Consider the following 15,683-nt stretch of genomic DNA (forward strand, 5'->3'; position numbering starts at 1 on the left):
CTTTCAAATCTGTAAGAGATACATATAAAATTTACTAAAATTCACTGAAAAATTAGTCTTCTGTATTAAAAATAATTTAAAAGTGGGAACCACCTTTATGGTATGAATATCATCAAATTTAGAGACAATTTTTTTAAATAGGGGCTATTGATCTAATGGAAAAGCTTTATCATTTGGAACAGATCTTTTCTATTTGTGTTCTTGGTTCACACTTCTCTCAGGGAAAAAAAAAAGCTTATGATTCCCACATGGTAGTTGTAAAAATAGAAAGATAAGAAGAAGAGTGAAAATATGCTTTGAAAGTAGAAACACCAATATAAAGTTCTAAGCCAGTCGGGGCTTGAACAAGATCATGGTAATATGATTGCTATACTGAGTACATTTGAGTATTTCAGATTTGGAAGAGGAGTTTCACAGGCTCTTAAAAATTAATTTTTTAGAATAGCTAATTCACATATGTGTTTCAAGTTTTAAAACGTAAGAAAAGACATCCAGTGACATCTCCTTCCCTCCTGTTTCCCTGCCATCGGACACTCAATGCTATTATTATGTTCCCGTGTATACTTCCAGGGATCTTTTATGTTTATAGACAAATACATCTACCTGTGCCCCCCTCCTTGTATTCTGAAAACTTTAAGTTTTCTTTATAAGTGTATCTAAAATATCTTCTTTTCCTAGCTTTTTAAGGTGTAAAGTTATTAACTTGAGATTTTTCTTCTTAATTTTTTTAAAATGTAGACATTTACAGTTATAAATTAGACTCTAAGCACTGTTTTAGTTGCATCCCATAGGTCTTGGTATGTGGTATCTTAACTCTCATCCACCTCAGAGTATTTTTTAACTTCCCTTTTTAGTTCTTTTTGATCCATTGGTTATTTAGTAGTGTGTTCTTTAAATTCCACTTATTTGGGAGTTCCCCAAATTTATTTCCCTATTAATTTCCAACTTCATCCTATTGTGATCAAAGAACATACTTTCATGATTTCAGTTCTTTAAATTTATTGAGGCTTATTGTATGGTTTAGCATATGATCAATCCTGGAGAGTGTTCAATAGGCACTTGAAAAGAATGTGTATTTTTCCAGTGCTTTGAATATATCATCCTCATGCCTTCTTTCCTACAAAGTTTTTTTTTTTTTTTTAAGATTTATTTATTTGAGAGAGAGAGAGAGAGAGCAGGGGAAGGGGCAGAGAGAGGCAGAGAGAATCTCAAGCAGACTCTGCGCTGAGTGCAAAACCCCATGTGGAGCTCGATTTCATGACCCTGAGATCATGATCTGAGCTGAAACCAAGAGTTGGATGCTTAACTGACTGCGCCACCCAGGCACTCTGATCCTCCAAGGTTTCTGCTGAGGAATGATATATAGTCTTATTTAGCATTTCTTGAAAGTGGTGAATAACTTTTCCCTCTTGCTTTCCAGATTTTCTCTTTGGCTTTAACTTTTAACAGTTTGATTGTCTAGGTGTGGTTTCTTTGAGAATATTTTACTTGAAGGCTTATTTTGTTGAGCTTCTTGGATGTGTAGATTAACGCTCTTCATCAAATTTGGGAAGTTTTGGGGAATCATTTCTTTAAATATTTTTTTCTGCCCCTTTCTCAATTCTCCTTTTGGGACTCCCATTATATGTATGTTGGTATGTTTGTTCGTGTCCCACAGGTCTCAGGCTCTGTTTATTTTTCTTTATTCTTTTACATTTTTGTTTCTCAGACTGAGTTATCCCAATTGACCTATCTTCAAGTTTGAGTCTTTCTTCTGCCTGCTCAAATTTGAGCAATGAATTTTTCATTTCAGTTATTATACTTTTCAAGCCAGAATTTCTGTTTGGTTTCTTTTTTATCATTTCTATTTCTTTCTTGATGTTCTCTATTTGATGGGATATGTTCAAATATGTTATTTCTTTCAACATAGTTTCCTTTAGCTATTTGCATATATTTAGCATATCTGATTTACATCTTTGTCTAGTAAAGTCAATGTCTGGATTTGCTCAGGGACACTTTCTATTGATTGCTTTTTAATATGTGTATGGGTCATACTTACTTGCTTCTCATGGTTTTCATGTCTCATGGTTTTTGTTGAAAATTGAACATCTTAAGAATATAATGTGGCATCTCTGGGAATCAGATTCTCTCTCCTCCTCAGGATTTATTTTAAAAAAAATTTTTAAAGTAGATTCCCTGCCCAGCATGGAGCCCAATGCAGGGCTTGAACTCATGACCCTGAAATGAAGACCTGAAGTGAGGTCAAGATTTGGAGGCTTAACCGACTGAGCCACCCAGGCACCCCACCCAGGATTTATGTTTGTTGCTTTTCATTACAAGTTTTTCTTTTAGGCCTTTTGGTTAGTCTATTGTTTCCCCTAACTATTATACATCACCTCAGACAACTGCAATGTTCAAACACTTTCCTGTAAATGTTCTCAACAAATCCACACCACTGTTTACCCAGGATTTTAGCACTGGGTAAGCTCTGGGTCAGGTCAAATAAAAACAAACCCTTTAAGTGGGACCTTCCAGAGAACCATCAGATAGGTGAAATAATGACTATGGGAACAAGGCTTTGAATGAGGTCTTGCTCTTTTATGCTCCCTCCAGTACTGGGATTGTGGACAATTATTTTTTAAAGCTGTCACTGAGCCAAAAGCAGGAAGTGGGAGTAGGGCAAGTTAAAATATTACAAAGCTCACTTTTTTAAAAACCAGTATTCAGCTTTTTTTTCTTGAATAAAATCTCCCTGGGTTGATTTAAGTATTTAGTTAATTTTTAAGAGTTCTGAAAAAGTTGATTCTCATAATTTTTTCCGGTTATCTCATTGTTTTATAGAAGAGAAAGTTTTTGGACATTCTTACTTTGTTATCTCACTGCATCTTTAATGAAGATATATATTTATTTTGGGGGTATATGGTCTTGGCTGGCAAGATTGATACAGATTGTTTTACCTTAAACTTGTTATTCAGTAAATGAGATACAGTCAAAAGAGTAAGACTAAAATCAAGACTAAACTTTAATGACAATTTTTGTTATTCTTTGTGGCATTTCCCCCTAAACAATTAATTTTCATGAGTAAATTGCATTTGACATGCAGTAAAATCTGGCAAGGCAAATGTTCATTAATTCAGTGTCTTGATTTCTTAACTGGTGAGGTTAGATAGAAATAGAGAAGCCCAAGTGTAGTGTTTGTCTGAGAGCCTCTGCTCTGTCCAGAGTTATCCTGAAGATTTTATTCTCATTATAAAGGCCATAGAGGGGCACCCAGGTGGCTCAGTCAGTTAAGCATCTGCCTTTGACTCAGGTCATGGTCCCAGGGTCCTGGGATCGCGCCCCATATTGGGCTCCCTGCTCAGTGGACAGCCTGCTTCTCCCTCTCCCACTGCCCCTACCCCCCCAGCTCATGCTTTCTCTCTTAAATAAATAAATAAATAAAATCTTAAAAAAAAAATGAAGGCCACAGAACCTGAGCCATTGGGAACTACAATGGACCCATTTTAGAAAATAACAGAATTTTAGGTTTGACTTGTTGTGACACTGTTTGTTCTGAGCTATATAACATCTTCTATTCACCCTCAGCCATTTCTCCTTTTGGGATTAAAGAATAAACACACAGCTTTGTCAGGGTAGTTTTCTACTACAAGATGAATTTTAGGCTGGTAGTATCAGACTGCTAATTTCTCCTGAAAAAGTAATTGTAGTTCTTTTAGTTTTGAACAGTCCTTTCAGCTGTTGATTTAGATCCCATTTCATTGTTAACATTATTGGGAAATTAATTTTTGGAGAGATATTAATTCAGTGTTATTTGCTTTATCTTCCTTAGTGAACCTCAAGTAACCTGTTATGTTGCAACCTCTAATCTGGATGGGGAGACAAATCTAAAAATACGGCAGGTAAAGACACATTTTTAAATCCTAATTTTGTGTCTAAGCTCACAATGTCAAAGTTTTGTCAGGTACCAGTTATTATTATTTTTTTCATGAAGAAAAGTATGTCACTACTGTTATATAGAAGTAATTCATCCTCACCAGTTATTTAGAGGGTACTTTAAAAAAAATAAGTAGGAACTAGATGATACAGTACTAGTGTAAGAAAAAAAATGTCCTATAAAATTCAGGTCATATAAAGGATAACATGCCTTTGTGCATATTATTTTGAGGATATTTTTGTTAGTGCTTTGGTGATAAAACTACTGTCATGATAAATATCATAACTAGATCAAAGGGGTATAAAGGAGCTCTGAGTATATACCACTGCTTTTTATTTATTTATTAAAAAAATTTTTTTATACCACTGCTTTTTAAACTATCATTTGAATTTCAGAGTAACTTGTGATTGTGAATGGAAGGAGAGAGTTTTCCAATTAACTTCCTATTAATGGAAAAAAGACAATCTTTACGATAATTGACTCTTTGCTTTATCACTTTGCTTCAGTAAGGAAGTCCCTGAATTTACATTTGACTATTTATATGTCTGCTAATCTTTTTTTGCAAACTTTAATTTGATTGAAAATGAAAAAAAATATTTAGAATTTATTGAAGTAATATATTATCTTCATAAAAGCAATATAAGTAATACAGAAACTTATTAAACCTTATCCCCACCTCCCAAATCCCACCTTTATTCCCAGTACTAATTGTTGTAATAGCTTGGTGGTACCTTCTTATTTTTAAAAATGCAATTGTAGACTTCTTCAGGGGAAATGAAGTAGACATACTTTCTTCTATTTTTCCTGCTAAGTACAACTAAAATGTTTGGTCATTATATAGGAAAACAAATATGAGAAGACACTGAAAGAGTGATAGAAGAAGGTAGATTGTGGGACCCTGGAACCCAGGGAACAACATGGTGGTGAGTTCCCTGGGTTTTCCTTTTGTCATATATACCAGACTTGGAACTGAAGAAGTCAAAAACCCAGAAAAACCAATGGACACAGACCAAAAAATGCCCCAACAAAAGCCTCCTTTCTTTAGTCAAAGGACCAGGAAAGGGGCAGCCAGCAAGACAGGAAGTTTGAGACGATGGCCACTCCATCCCAGCCAAACACCAGAGTAAAAATTTGGCCCCACTCCCACTGATACCAGCAAAGGTTGAGTGTGGAGCCTAGAATTCCACCCTTACCCAGCTGTGATGAGGCACCCAAATCCCCAACAAGGATGGTGTCAGAGAAACCAAGCAAGAAGCCAAGACTGTCATTTTGTAATAAGGATGGTAATAAGGCCCTCCTCTCTTTTTGCTGTGTCAGTGAAGACTACATGGACAGCAGCACTCCAACCCTTCAGTCCAGGGAGGTAATGATGGAGGCCTACAGGGGAGCCAGAACTCCCACTCCTGCCCAGCTGTAACAAGGAGCCCCTCCATTTGGTTGTCAACAGAGGCCAAGTGTGCAACTTGCCTCTCTGTCCGCCATCTTGCAGTAATGAGGCCACACCGGCTTCCCTTGTCAGACTAGTGTCAGAGGAAGGCACCTAACACAGAAAGTTTAGTGATGTCCAGATCTTATATTACCCCAAATATCCAGATTCCAATAAAAAGTGATTCATTATGCCAAAAACCAGGAGGATCTCAAACTCAGTGAAAAAAGACAATCAACTAATGCTAAGATGAAGATAATGAGATGTTAGAATTATCTGACAGAGATTTTAAAGGCTCCATCAGGAAAAGAGCTTCACTGAGCAACTATAAACATGCTTGAAACAAATGAAAATACAAAAGTTCTCAGCAAAGCAATAGAAGATGTAAAGATGATCCAAATGGAAACTTTAGAACTTAAAAGTACAGTAAGTACTTAAGGCATCAAAAACTCTCAGGGGATGAGCTCAACAGCAGAATAGAAGGGACAGAGGAAAGAATCCATGAACTGAAAGATAAAACAATAGGAACTTCCCAACTTGAAAGCAGAGATAATAGGCTGAAAAGGAAATGGACAGAGCTCCAGACACCTGTGGGAATATAACAAAAGATCTAACATTCATGACATGAGATGCTGGAAGGAGAAGGGAGGAACTGAAAAACTACTAGAAGAAACGGTTGCTAAAACTTCACAAATTTGCCAGAAGACATAAACTACAAATTTAAGAAGCTGAGCAAGCCAAAAAAGATAGACCCAAAGAATCCATACCAAGACACATTATAGTAAAACTTCTGAAAACAAAGAAAAAACTATTTTAAAGCAGTGAGAGAAAAAGGACCCTACCTCTAGGGGAAAGACCCTTTGTGTAATAGCAGATCTCTCGTTAAAACCCATGGAGGTCAGAAAGAAATGGCATAACATTTTTAAAATGCTGATAGGGAAGAATTGTCAGTCCAGAATCATGTATCCAGCAAACGCCTTTTTCAAGAGAGAAGAGAGAATTAAAATACTCTCAATTGAAGGAAAAATAACAAGTTGTTGCCACAAGGCCCACTGTCAAAGAATGGCTAAAGGAAGGTCTTGAAACAGAAAGGAAACCATAAAAAAGGAATGAACATAAGGAAGAAGGAACATGATAAGCAAAAATAAGGCTAAATACAGTAAGCTTTTTTCCTTTTGAGTTTCCTAAATTACGTCTGATGGTTGAAGCAAAAATCATAAGATCTAATATGGTTCTAAATGTGTGAGAGAAAATATTTAAGATATATAACAGGGGAGAGTAAAGAGACATAAGAGGAAGCAAGGCTTCTATATTTAAATTTGTAAAATGATGATACAAATAAACTGTGAGAAGTTGCTTATAAATAATGTAATGCCTGGAGCAACCACTACAATAGTTATACAAATGAAGATACTAAAAAACACTATCAATAAACCAAAATGGAATCCTAAAAAATGTCCAAGTAACCCAAAGGAAAGCAGGAAAAAGCAAAAAGCAAAACCAGAGAGGACAAAAAAAAAATCAATAATTCTATTAAATGTAAATGGTATTAATATGCCATTAAGTTTTGGATTAAAGTAATATCTAATGGATTAAAAACATGATCCAACTATATGCTGTCTATTCAAAACTCATTTTACTTATAATGGTATAGGCAGGTTAAAAGTAAAAAGATGGCATGTGGGTGGCTCAGTCGGTTAAGCGTCTGCCTTTGACTCAGGTCATGATCCCAGGGTCTAGGATCCAGCCCTACGTGGGGCTCCCTGCTCAGTTGGGAGCCTGCTTCTCCCTCTCCCTCTGCCTCTCTCCCCTACTCATGCTCTGTCTCTCTCAAACTCTCTCTCTCTCTCAAATAAAATCTTTAAAAAAAAGTAAAAAGATGGAAAAAGATATATCATGTAAAGATTAATTAAAAGAAATCAGGAGTGGCTATATTAATATCAAGTAGACATGAGAGCAAATGAAATTGCTAGAGACAGAAAGGAATATTTTTTTCTTATCATTATACAATGATAAGAGAGTCAATCCACCAATAAGACATAGCAATGCTACTGTGTGTATACATCAAAAAATAGAACTGCCAATATGTGAAGCTAAAAGTGATAGAACTTAAAAGATAGACAAATCCACATTTATAGTTGCAGACTTCAGCAACCCCCTCTTGTTAATTGACAGAACAACTAGATCAAAAATTCTTCAAGATACAGAACTATATGCCATTAATCAACAGGATCTGTTTGATAGTTATACAACATTCAACAATACCCAACAAAAGAAAAACACACGTTCTTTTCAGTGTGCAAGGAACACACACCAAGATAGACCATACCTGTGTCATAAAACAAGCCTCATAAAATTAGAAGAATTGAAACCATGGAGAATGTGTTCTCCAACCACGGTGGAATAAAGCTGGAAATCAGTGACAAAGATAACAGACAAACCTACAAACACCTGAAAAAGGTAAACTGAATAGCTCAGTAACTACTAAGGAAGTTGAATTTATAATTTAAAAACTCCCCGAAAAGAAATCTCAAATCTCAGGCCCAGGTGGTTTCACTGGAGATTTCTAACAAACACAAAAGAAAAATTAAGATCAATTATACACAGTCTCCTCCAGAAAACAGAAGAGAGGGACTACTTCCTGACCAAGCTTTTATTACCCTGATACCCAAGCCAGACAGAGACAGTGGAAAAAAACACAACCAAACAGTCCAATATTCCTCATGGGTATAGACACCTGAATTCTTTAAAAGTATTAATAAGTGGAATTCAGCAATATATGAAAAGAATTATAAAGGTTTATTCCATGTACTCAAGGCTTGTTTAATAATTGAAAAATCTATCCATGTAATCCACTATTTTAGGCTAAAGAAGAAAAATCACATAATATTAATAAATGCAGGAAAACATCTGACAAAATTCAGTGTCGATTCATGACAAAAACTTAGAGAAATGTAGAAATAGAGGGGAACATTCTCAACTTGGTAAAGAACATCTACAAAAAAACTTAGAGCTAATATTAAAATATATGTGGTGAAATATAAGTGGTAAAGACTAAATGCATTCCTCCGAGACAGGAAACGGGCAAGGATATCTGCTCTCACTATTCTTGTTCACATAGCACTGGAAGAGTTAAAAAATACAATGAGAGGAAAACAAGACATACAGATTGGAAGGGAAGTAATAAGACTCTCTATTTGATTTTGACATAGTTGTTTACATAGAAAAGTTGTCTACCTAGATTCCCAAGGAATCTAAAATAAAATGAAATCATGTGTTTTTAGCAAGGATATAGGATACCAGATAAATATACAAGCCACTTTTTTTTTTTTAAAGATTTTATTATTTGACAGAGAGAGACAGCGAGAGAGGGAACACAAGCAGGGGAAGTGGCAGAGGGAGAAGCAGGCTTCCCACTGAGTAGGGAGCCTGATGCGGGGCTTGATCCCAGGACCCCAGGATCACCACCTGAGCTGAAGGCAGATGCTTAATGACTGAGCCACCCAGGTGCCCCTACAAAAGCACTTTTATTTCTGTATAGTAGCAATAAATGTGTGGACCCTGAAATTAAAAATACAGTATCGGGGCACCTGGGTGGTTCGGTCGGTTAAGTTTCTGCTTTCAGCTCAGGTCATGATCCTGGGATTGAGCCCCACATCAGGCTTCCTGCTCAGCAGGGATTCTGCTTCTCCCTCTCCCTCTGCTCCTCCCCCTCTCCTGCCCCTGCACATAAAATCTTTAAAAAAATACAGTATCATTTATAAGTGCTCAAAATGTGAATTAGAGGGCACCTGGGTGGTGCAGTTGATTAAGCATCTGACTCTTGGTTTCAGCTCAGGTCATGATCTTGGGGTTTTGAGATCAAACCCTGCATAGGGTTCTGCACTTGGCGCAGAGTCTGCTTGAGACTCTGTCTCTCTCTGCCCCTACACTTTCTCTCTCTCTCTCTCTCTCTCAAATAAATAAATCTTTAAAAAATATGAGTTAGGTGTAAATCTAACAAGATAGACAGGATCTGTATGCTGAAAATTTCATTATAATGTTGATGAAAGAAATTAAAAAAGATCTAGATAAATGGAGAGAAAAACAGTGTTCATGGATTGGAAGACTCAATACAGTAAGGATGTTAATTCTCCCCAAATTGACATACAGGTTTAATGTGACTCCTGTGAAAATACCAGCAAGGTCTTTTGTAGAGATAGATGAGCTTATCCTAAAATATGTACGGAAAGGCAAAGAAACTATAATAGCTAAAACAATTTTGAAAAAGCAGCATAAAATGGAAGGAATCAATCTACCTGATTTCAAGTCATTTTTTAACTACATTAATCAAGAGTATGTAGTTTTGGTAAGGGACAGGCACACAGCTCAATGCAGCAGAATAGAAAACCCAGAAATAGATCTACACAGATAGGCCCAAATGACTTCGTCAAAGGAGCAAAAACAATTCATTGGAGAAAAGATAAACTTTTCAACAAATGGTGCTGGAGCAATTGTATGTTCATAGCAAAAAAACAAATTAAAAAACCCTTGACCTAAGTCTCATACTTTATACAAAAGTTAACTAATAATTTATCATAACTTAAATGTAAAACTATAAAACTTTTAGGAAAAAAAACTGGAAAAAAATCTTCAGAATTTAGAGTAGGCCAAGATTTTCAGAGTCAATACTAAAAATGTGATCCAGAAAAGGAAAAATTGATAAATTGGACCTCATCAAAATGAAAAGCTTTTGCTTTTGAATAATATGAAAAGATAAGCTGAAAACTGGGAGAAAATATTTGCAAACCACATATCTGACAAAGGATTGGTATTTCAAATATATAAAGAACTCTCAAAACTCTACAGAAAAAAAAAATAGCCAAACCAAACAATTCAATTAGAACATGGGCAAAAAGAGACATTTCATAGAACAGGATATAAAAATGGCAAATAAGCACATGAAGATATTTTCTACATCATTAGCCATTAGGGAAATGCAAATTAAAATCAAAGTGAAATGTTACTACATACCTATCAGAATGGCCAAAATTAAAAATAGTTCCAACACCAAATGCAGGTAAGGATGTGGAGAAACTGGATCAATCAAACACACTGAATGGGAATATAAAATGATACAGCCACTTGGGAAAACATTTTGGTGGTTTTGTATAAAATTAAACATGCAAATATTATATGACCCAGTAATTGTACTATCCCAGAGAGATGAAAACCTATGTTCACAGGACAGACAAACTTTATGCAAATATTTATAGCAGCTTCATTAGCAATAGCCAGCTATCTTCTAGTGGATGAATGTTTAACTGTGATACATCTATACTTATTTTTGTTTATTGATCTTAAATTCAGATACCTTACTAAACTCTCTTATACATTTTTATGATTTTTAAGTCAAGCAGATAGGATTTTTGCGGTAACAAATTCTTTCTATAAAGTTGGTTCATTTCTGGTGCTTACTTTTCAGTAATCATACTTAGTTTCTTTTTTCCCCAGTCTTATGGTATTACCCAGAAACTCCTGAGCAGTTGCAAATAAATTTGATGATAGAACCTAGTCTCTTCTTGATCCTGACTAACATGGAAATGCTTTAACATTTTATAGTTAAGTGTGGATACTTGCTTTTTGTTTGCTTTTATCAAATTTGTGAAGTCTTGCTAAGAATTTTTTTTTCTAGAATGCATGTTAAGCTCTTTACTATTTTTTCTGCCTCTATTGATAGGATAATGCTTTTTCTTTTTTAATTCATTAATATATCACTCTTGAGCATCTATTTTTGAGCGTACTGGTAATACATATTTTCTTTTTTGGGAAAATATTTGTTCATGTTGTTTGTTCATTTTTCTATTGGGATATTTATATTTTTATTGGTTTATAGGATTTCTTAACATATTTTTCTTACTAATTATTTGTCAGTTATATGTATTATAAATGTCTAGAAGACATTTACCCAGTTGGTAACTTGGTCTTACACTTTATTTAAGGCATCTTTTGATTAACAGAAGTTCATCCCAAACTGTTTTGATGTAGGTTTCTGAGTGTCAAAACTTCCAAGACATCGTTTGCATGCCTGAAAATATTTGCGTTAAACTTTCACATTTGTTTGATATTTGGGAAATTTAAAGGTCTAAATTTAAAGGTCTTCTATTTAGATAACTAAAAATAAAAATTCACTGTCTTCCTATATCTTGTATTGTTGTTAAAAAGACTGATGACAATTTGATTCTTTTTTTTTTTAAAGATTTTATTTATTTATTTGAGAGAGAGAGAGAGCACGAGGTGGGGGAAGGTCAGAGGGAGAAGCAGACTCCCTGCTGAGCAGGGAGCCGCATGTGGGATTGGATCCTGGGACTCCAGGATCATGACCTGAGCCGAAGGCAGTCGCTTAACCAACTGAGCCAAACAGGTGCCCTGACAATTTGATTCTTGTTCTCCTGAAGATGATCCGCTTTTTCTCTCTGGAAAGTTGAGATCATCTTATCACAATGAGCCATTCTCTAGATCAATGTTTCTCCAAGTGTGATCCCTGGACCAGCACCATCACCATTCTTTTGGAAATACAAATTCTAGTGACCCACCCCAGACCTACTGAAAACAAAAAACAAAAAACAAAAAAACCCCTCAGGGTACATCTCAGCAGTCTGTATTTAAAGACTTCCAGGTGAATCTGATGCATGCAAATCAGGTGATGCATGGAATCACTATTCTAGATCCTTGCTACTCTAAATGTGGGCCAGAGTTCAGCATCATCAGCTACATCTGTAAATGTATCAAACATGACATGATGTTTGGTTACAGTGACTACACTTTCAAAAACATTATTTTCATATCGAGATGATGAAAACTTAACTTTCCTACATCTTTCAACCTTATTAAAATTATTTGCCAAATGCTGTCCTGGCAAAGTTTTCTAACAAAGTTTATGTTAAAGTTTCATGTGCATTATTTGTTACCTGATAAGTGCAGTACATTTTTAGACCCTGATTTTCATAATTTTCTTTTATTAACTACTAGAGACATTGAACTTTGCTATTAAAATTTAATTTTCATATTTTTTAACTTTGCCTTTATTTTACAGGCTTTGTTAGAAACAGCTGAAATGCAAACAGAAAAACAATTATCAAGCCTATCAGGAAAAATAGAATGTGAAGGACCTAATCGTCATTTCAATACCTTCATTGGAACCTTGTATCTAAATGGTAAAAGGTATCATCTTTCACTTCTCAAACCTTTTTTTTTCTTAATGGAACTTTAAAAAATGGCAGTTTTTATTCTCTTGGTTGATAACATTTTAAACCTTTATACTTTTTCATTTTTTACTTGATTTTGAAATACCTGAGGCATCAATATATTGTTTTTAAAAAAAGGAATTCTTAAGTATAGGAGGAAAGTGTATGACATTTTCTTAATCAGTTTACTTGCAAATGGAAGGACTAGAGAAGTCAGGTCCAAGTTCCCATTGCAGACAAGCACTTAGCACATCCCTTAGGGTAAATTAGTGGAAAGAACAGATTTTGAATGTCATCCAGGGAGAGAAGCCACTAAGGATTTAGTTTGATAACGATGAAGGATTTTTCCTAATTTCTACTCCATTTCTACTTAGCTTCTACTTTAGACTTCCACAAAAACATCTTTTATATGGTGAGTTGGGCTGTGCTGGAGGGGACAAGTAAATATGGCAGACTGATCTTGCTTTGTATACTCTGAATGACCACATGTAGTCTTTTCTATAGATTACCAAATTGGCACACAGGTATTTATTCCTCCACCTAATCTTTCTTGACAATAAGATTTATAGTCACCCTAGGTATCAGAGATATTTTCTCTCCAAAATTTTAGTCAGCATACTTTTTTGGGTTAGTGAGAAATGGATGATAAAACATTGTTTTTCCATGCTCATTTAGAAGGAGGTACTTTCTATGAAGACACATTTGTTTTTATTGCTATTTCCCCCCAGTGTTGAACTTGACAAAAGGAAATATATATAAGGTGAAAGCTTAGGCTTGCTTTACGTTGTGAAAAGAAAAGAGAAAACTTTTTGGTTAATTTATAAATGCTCTCCTTTATTTTTAGCCCTGTTCCAATTGGGCCTGATCAGATCTTGCTAAGAGGCACACAACTTAAAAATACTCAGTGGATCCTTGGCATAGTTGTTTACACTGGATTTGAAACCAAATTCATGCAGGTAAAATAATTTGTGATGACAGATAGTATTGCCTCTGGTTTTTTCTTCTTTTAGGAGGTGAGGGATTTAGTATTTATCTCTTGAATTTAGGAAGCTTATTTCTGGGGGCACCTGGGTGGCTCAGTTGGTTAAGTGTCTGCCTTTGGCTCAGGTCATGATCCCAGAGTCCTGGGATCAAGTCCCACACTGGGCTCCCTGCTCAGCGGGAAGTCTGCTTCTCCTTCTCCTTCTGCCCCTCCTCCTGCTCCTGCTCTCTCTCTTAAATAAATAAATAAAATATTTTTTTTAAAAGGAAGCTTATTTCTGTTTATTAGCCTGAAGTTTGGAAGGGAGGTCCATATTTCATTTTAGTCTATATGGCTCCCATTTATGGTAAAATTATTTTGGCCAAATGACATCAGAAATTCTATGTAAATTCTTACTCTCATGTACCATTCCTCTCAATCATCTTTCTTTCTTTTTTGAAATTCTATAATGAACAAATATTTAATAATACGTGTACAGACATACATATAAACGTGCAGAAAACATTTTGTGTTGGCAAAAATGGTATCAATCTGTACAGACTATTATATGAATTGCTATTTAAGACTTGAAATTACATTCTATGTTAACATATGGAGGGGTGCCCGGGTGGCTCAGTCGGTTGAGCATTGGACTCTTGATTTCGGCTCAGGTTATGATCTCGGGGACGTGGTGGGATTGAGCCCTATACCGGGCTCCACGCTTAGAGCAGAGTCTGCTTGAGGTTCTCTCTCTCTCTCCCTCTATCCTTCCTCCCACTTGTGTGCTTGCTCTGTCTTAAATAAATAAATAAATCTTTAACATGTGGAAATGACATAGTTACATTAGAGAGTCTAGGGGAGAGAAACTATTATAAATATTGCTGCAGTGAACATGGATAGTTGCTTATTTTTTTCACAGAAGATAAAGCTCTAGCATTGAAATTGTTGAAACAAAAGGCAGCATATTTTTTTAAAGTTTTTATTTAAATTCCAGTTGGGGAGAGCTGGTTGGGGGGATGGGTTGAATAGGTGATAGGGATTAAGTGTTGTGATGAGCACCAGCTGTTGTGTAGAAGTGCTGAATCACTAAAATGTATGCCTGAAAATCAATCGCCGTCTTTGTTTTGGAGTAGGAATTTTTGCATGTTTATTATTCATGAGAAGTAACTTAACAGTAAGTCTACCCATTATACCATCTGCTAAAATACAACATTTGGCTTTGACTATTCCTTCTACAAATATCTCTTTAGTACTTATGTAATGCCAGACACTGTGCTAAGACCTTGGAGTGTAGTAGGCCTGTTGCCTGTCCTTGAGTTACTTGCAGTGTGTGAAGGAAGACAGTCAAGGTAACGTAATAGCAAGAGGTCACTCAGGAGGGGTAAGTATAGGATGCTCCATGTCTGCAGAGGCGCTCCATCCAACCCGATGCTGAGGCTGTTGTGGGGAAGTAGCATGTAAAGCAAGGCCTGAAGGCTGAGTGGAATACATGGGAGTGTCAAGGGTTTGGGGAGGTTCAGAAAGAAAGGGAGGCAGGTGGGACAGCGCCAGGCCAAGAATTGGCATGAGCCCTACTGGGCAGTGCAACTCCGCGTGACTGAGAGCAGAGAGAGAACGCATGGAATGGTGACAGACTAGTCTGAGGAAAGTTGGAGGCTGTACGACTGAAGACCTGGGTACATTTTCTTGCAAAGCTATGACCGGTCTGTGACATTCCCCTGTGTTTGCTTCCCAATTTCTTGTCTCACTTTTCTTTTACCTCTCATTCTTCCTGCCCTGGGATTGTACCCTGCAATAACGCCTTAATGGGTAAGATTTCCTTACACTCTGTATACTAGAAACCCCAGACTAAGACAGCGATATAAACACAGCCTATCCCCAAATAGAAGTTTGTATTTGGACAGGGAACCAAGGGCAACGTAGAACACACATAATCATGACCCATGATTCAGTTGTAAACTGCTCCACCCTCAAACAGTACACTTCAAATGATCGTGCTGGCTTACTTAATTGTCCACCTGGTAATACAACACTGCATCTCAGATTTCACTGTCTACTGTTAATGGAAAAAGCCCACTCCATTACCCCCCAGTATGGCTTGTCTGTGCTGCAGCTCATTGGAAAGTGCATCCTTCTTTATGATATTTTGTGGATGTA

At 36.1% G+C, this 15,683-nt stretch overlaps 1 protein-coding gene across 13 annotated transcripts in view; it reads left to right on the top strand.

Annotated features, from left to right (window-relative positions):
- The window catches only part of LOC113919824 (phospholipid-transporting ATPase IB-like), a 237,857-nt gene that overhangs the window by 76,863 nt on the left and 145,311 nt on the right, over positions 1–15,683 (top strand). For 12 of the 13 annotated variants that reach the window (XM_027589591.2, XM_027589588.2, XM_027589592.2 and 9 more), the window contains 3 exons: positions 3,809–3,878; positions 12,415–12,542; positions 13,410–13,521. In XM_027589591.2, the coding sequence (XP_027445392.1) occupies positions 3,809–3,878; positions 12,415–12,542; positions 13,410–13,521 (310 nt within the window). Of the gene's footprint in view, positions 1–3,808; positions 3,879–4,754; positions 4,837–12,414; positions 12,543–13,409; positions 13,522–15,683 lie in introns of those variants that run through there. The other variant, XM_027589599.2, reaches the window with a different exon arrangement.

This window comes from Zalophus californianus, chromosome 3 (genome assembly GCF_009762305.2).
Source record: "Zalophus californianus isolate mZalCal1 chromosome 3, mZalCal1.pri.v2, whole genome shotgun sequence".
NCBI classification, from domain to species: Eukaryota; Metazoa; Chordata; class Mammalia; order Carnivora; family Otariidae; genus Zalophus; species Zalophus californianus.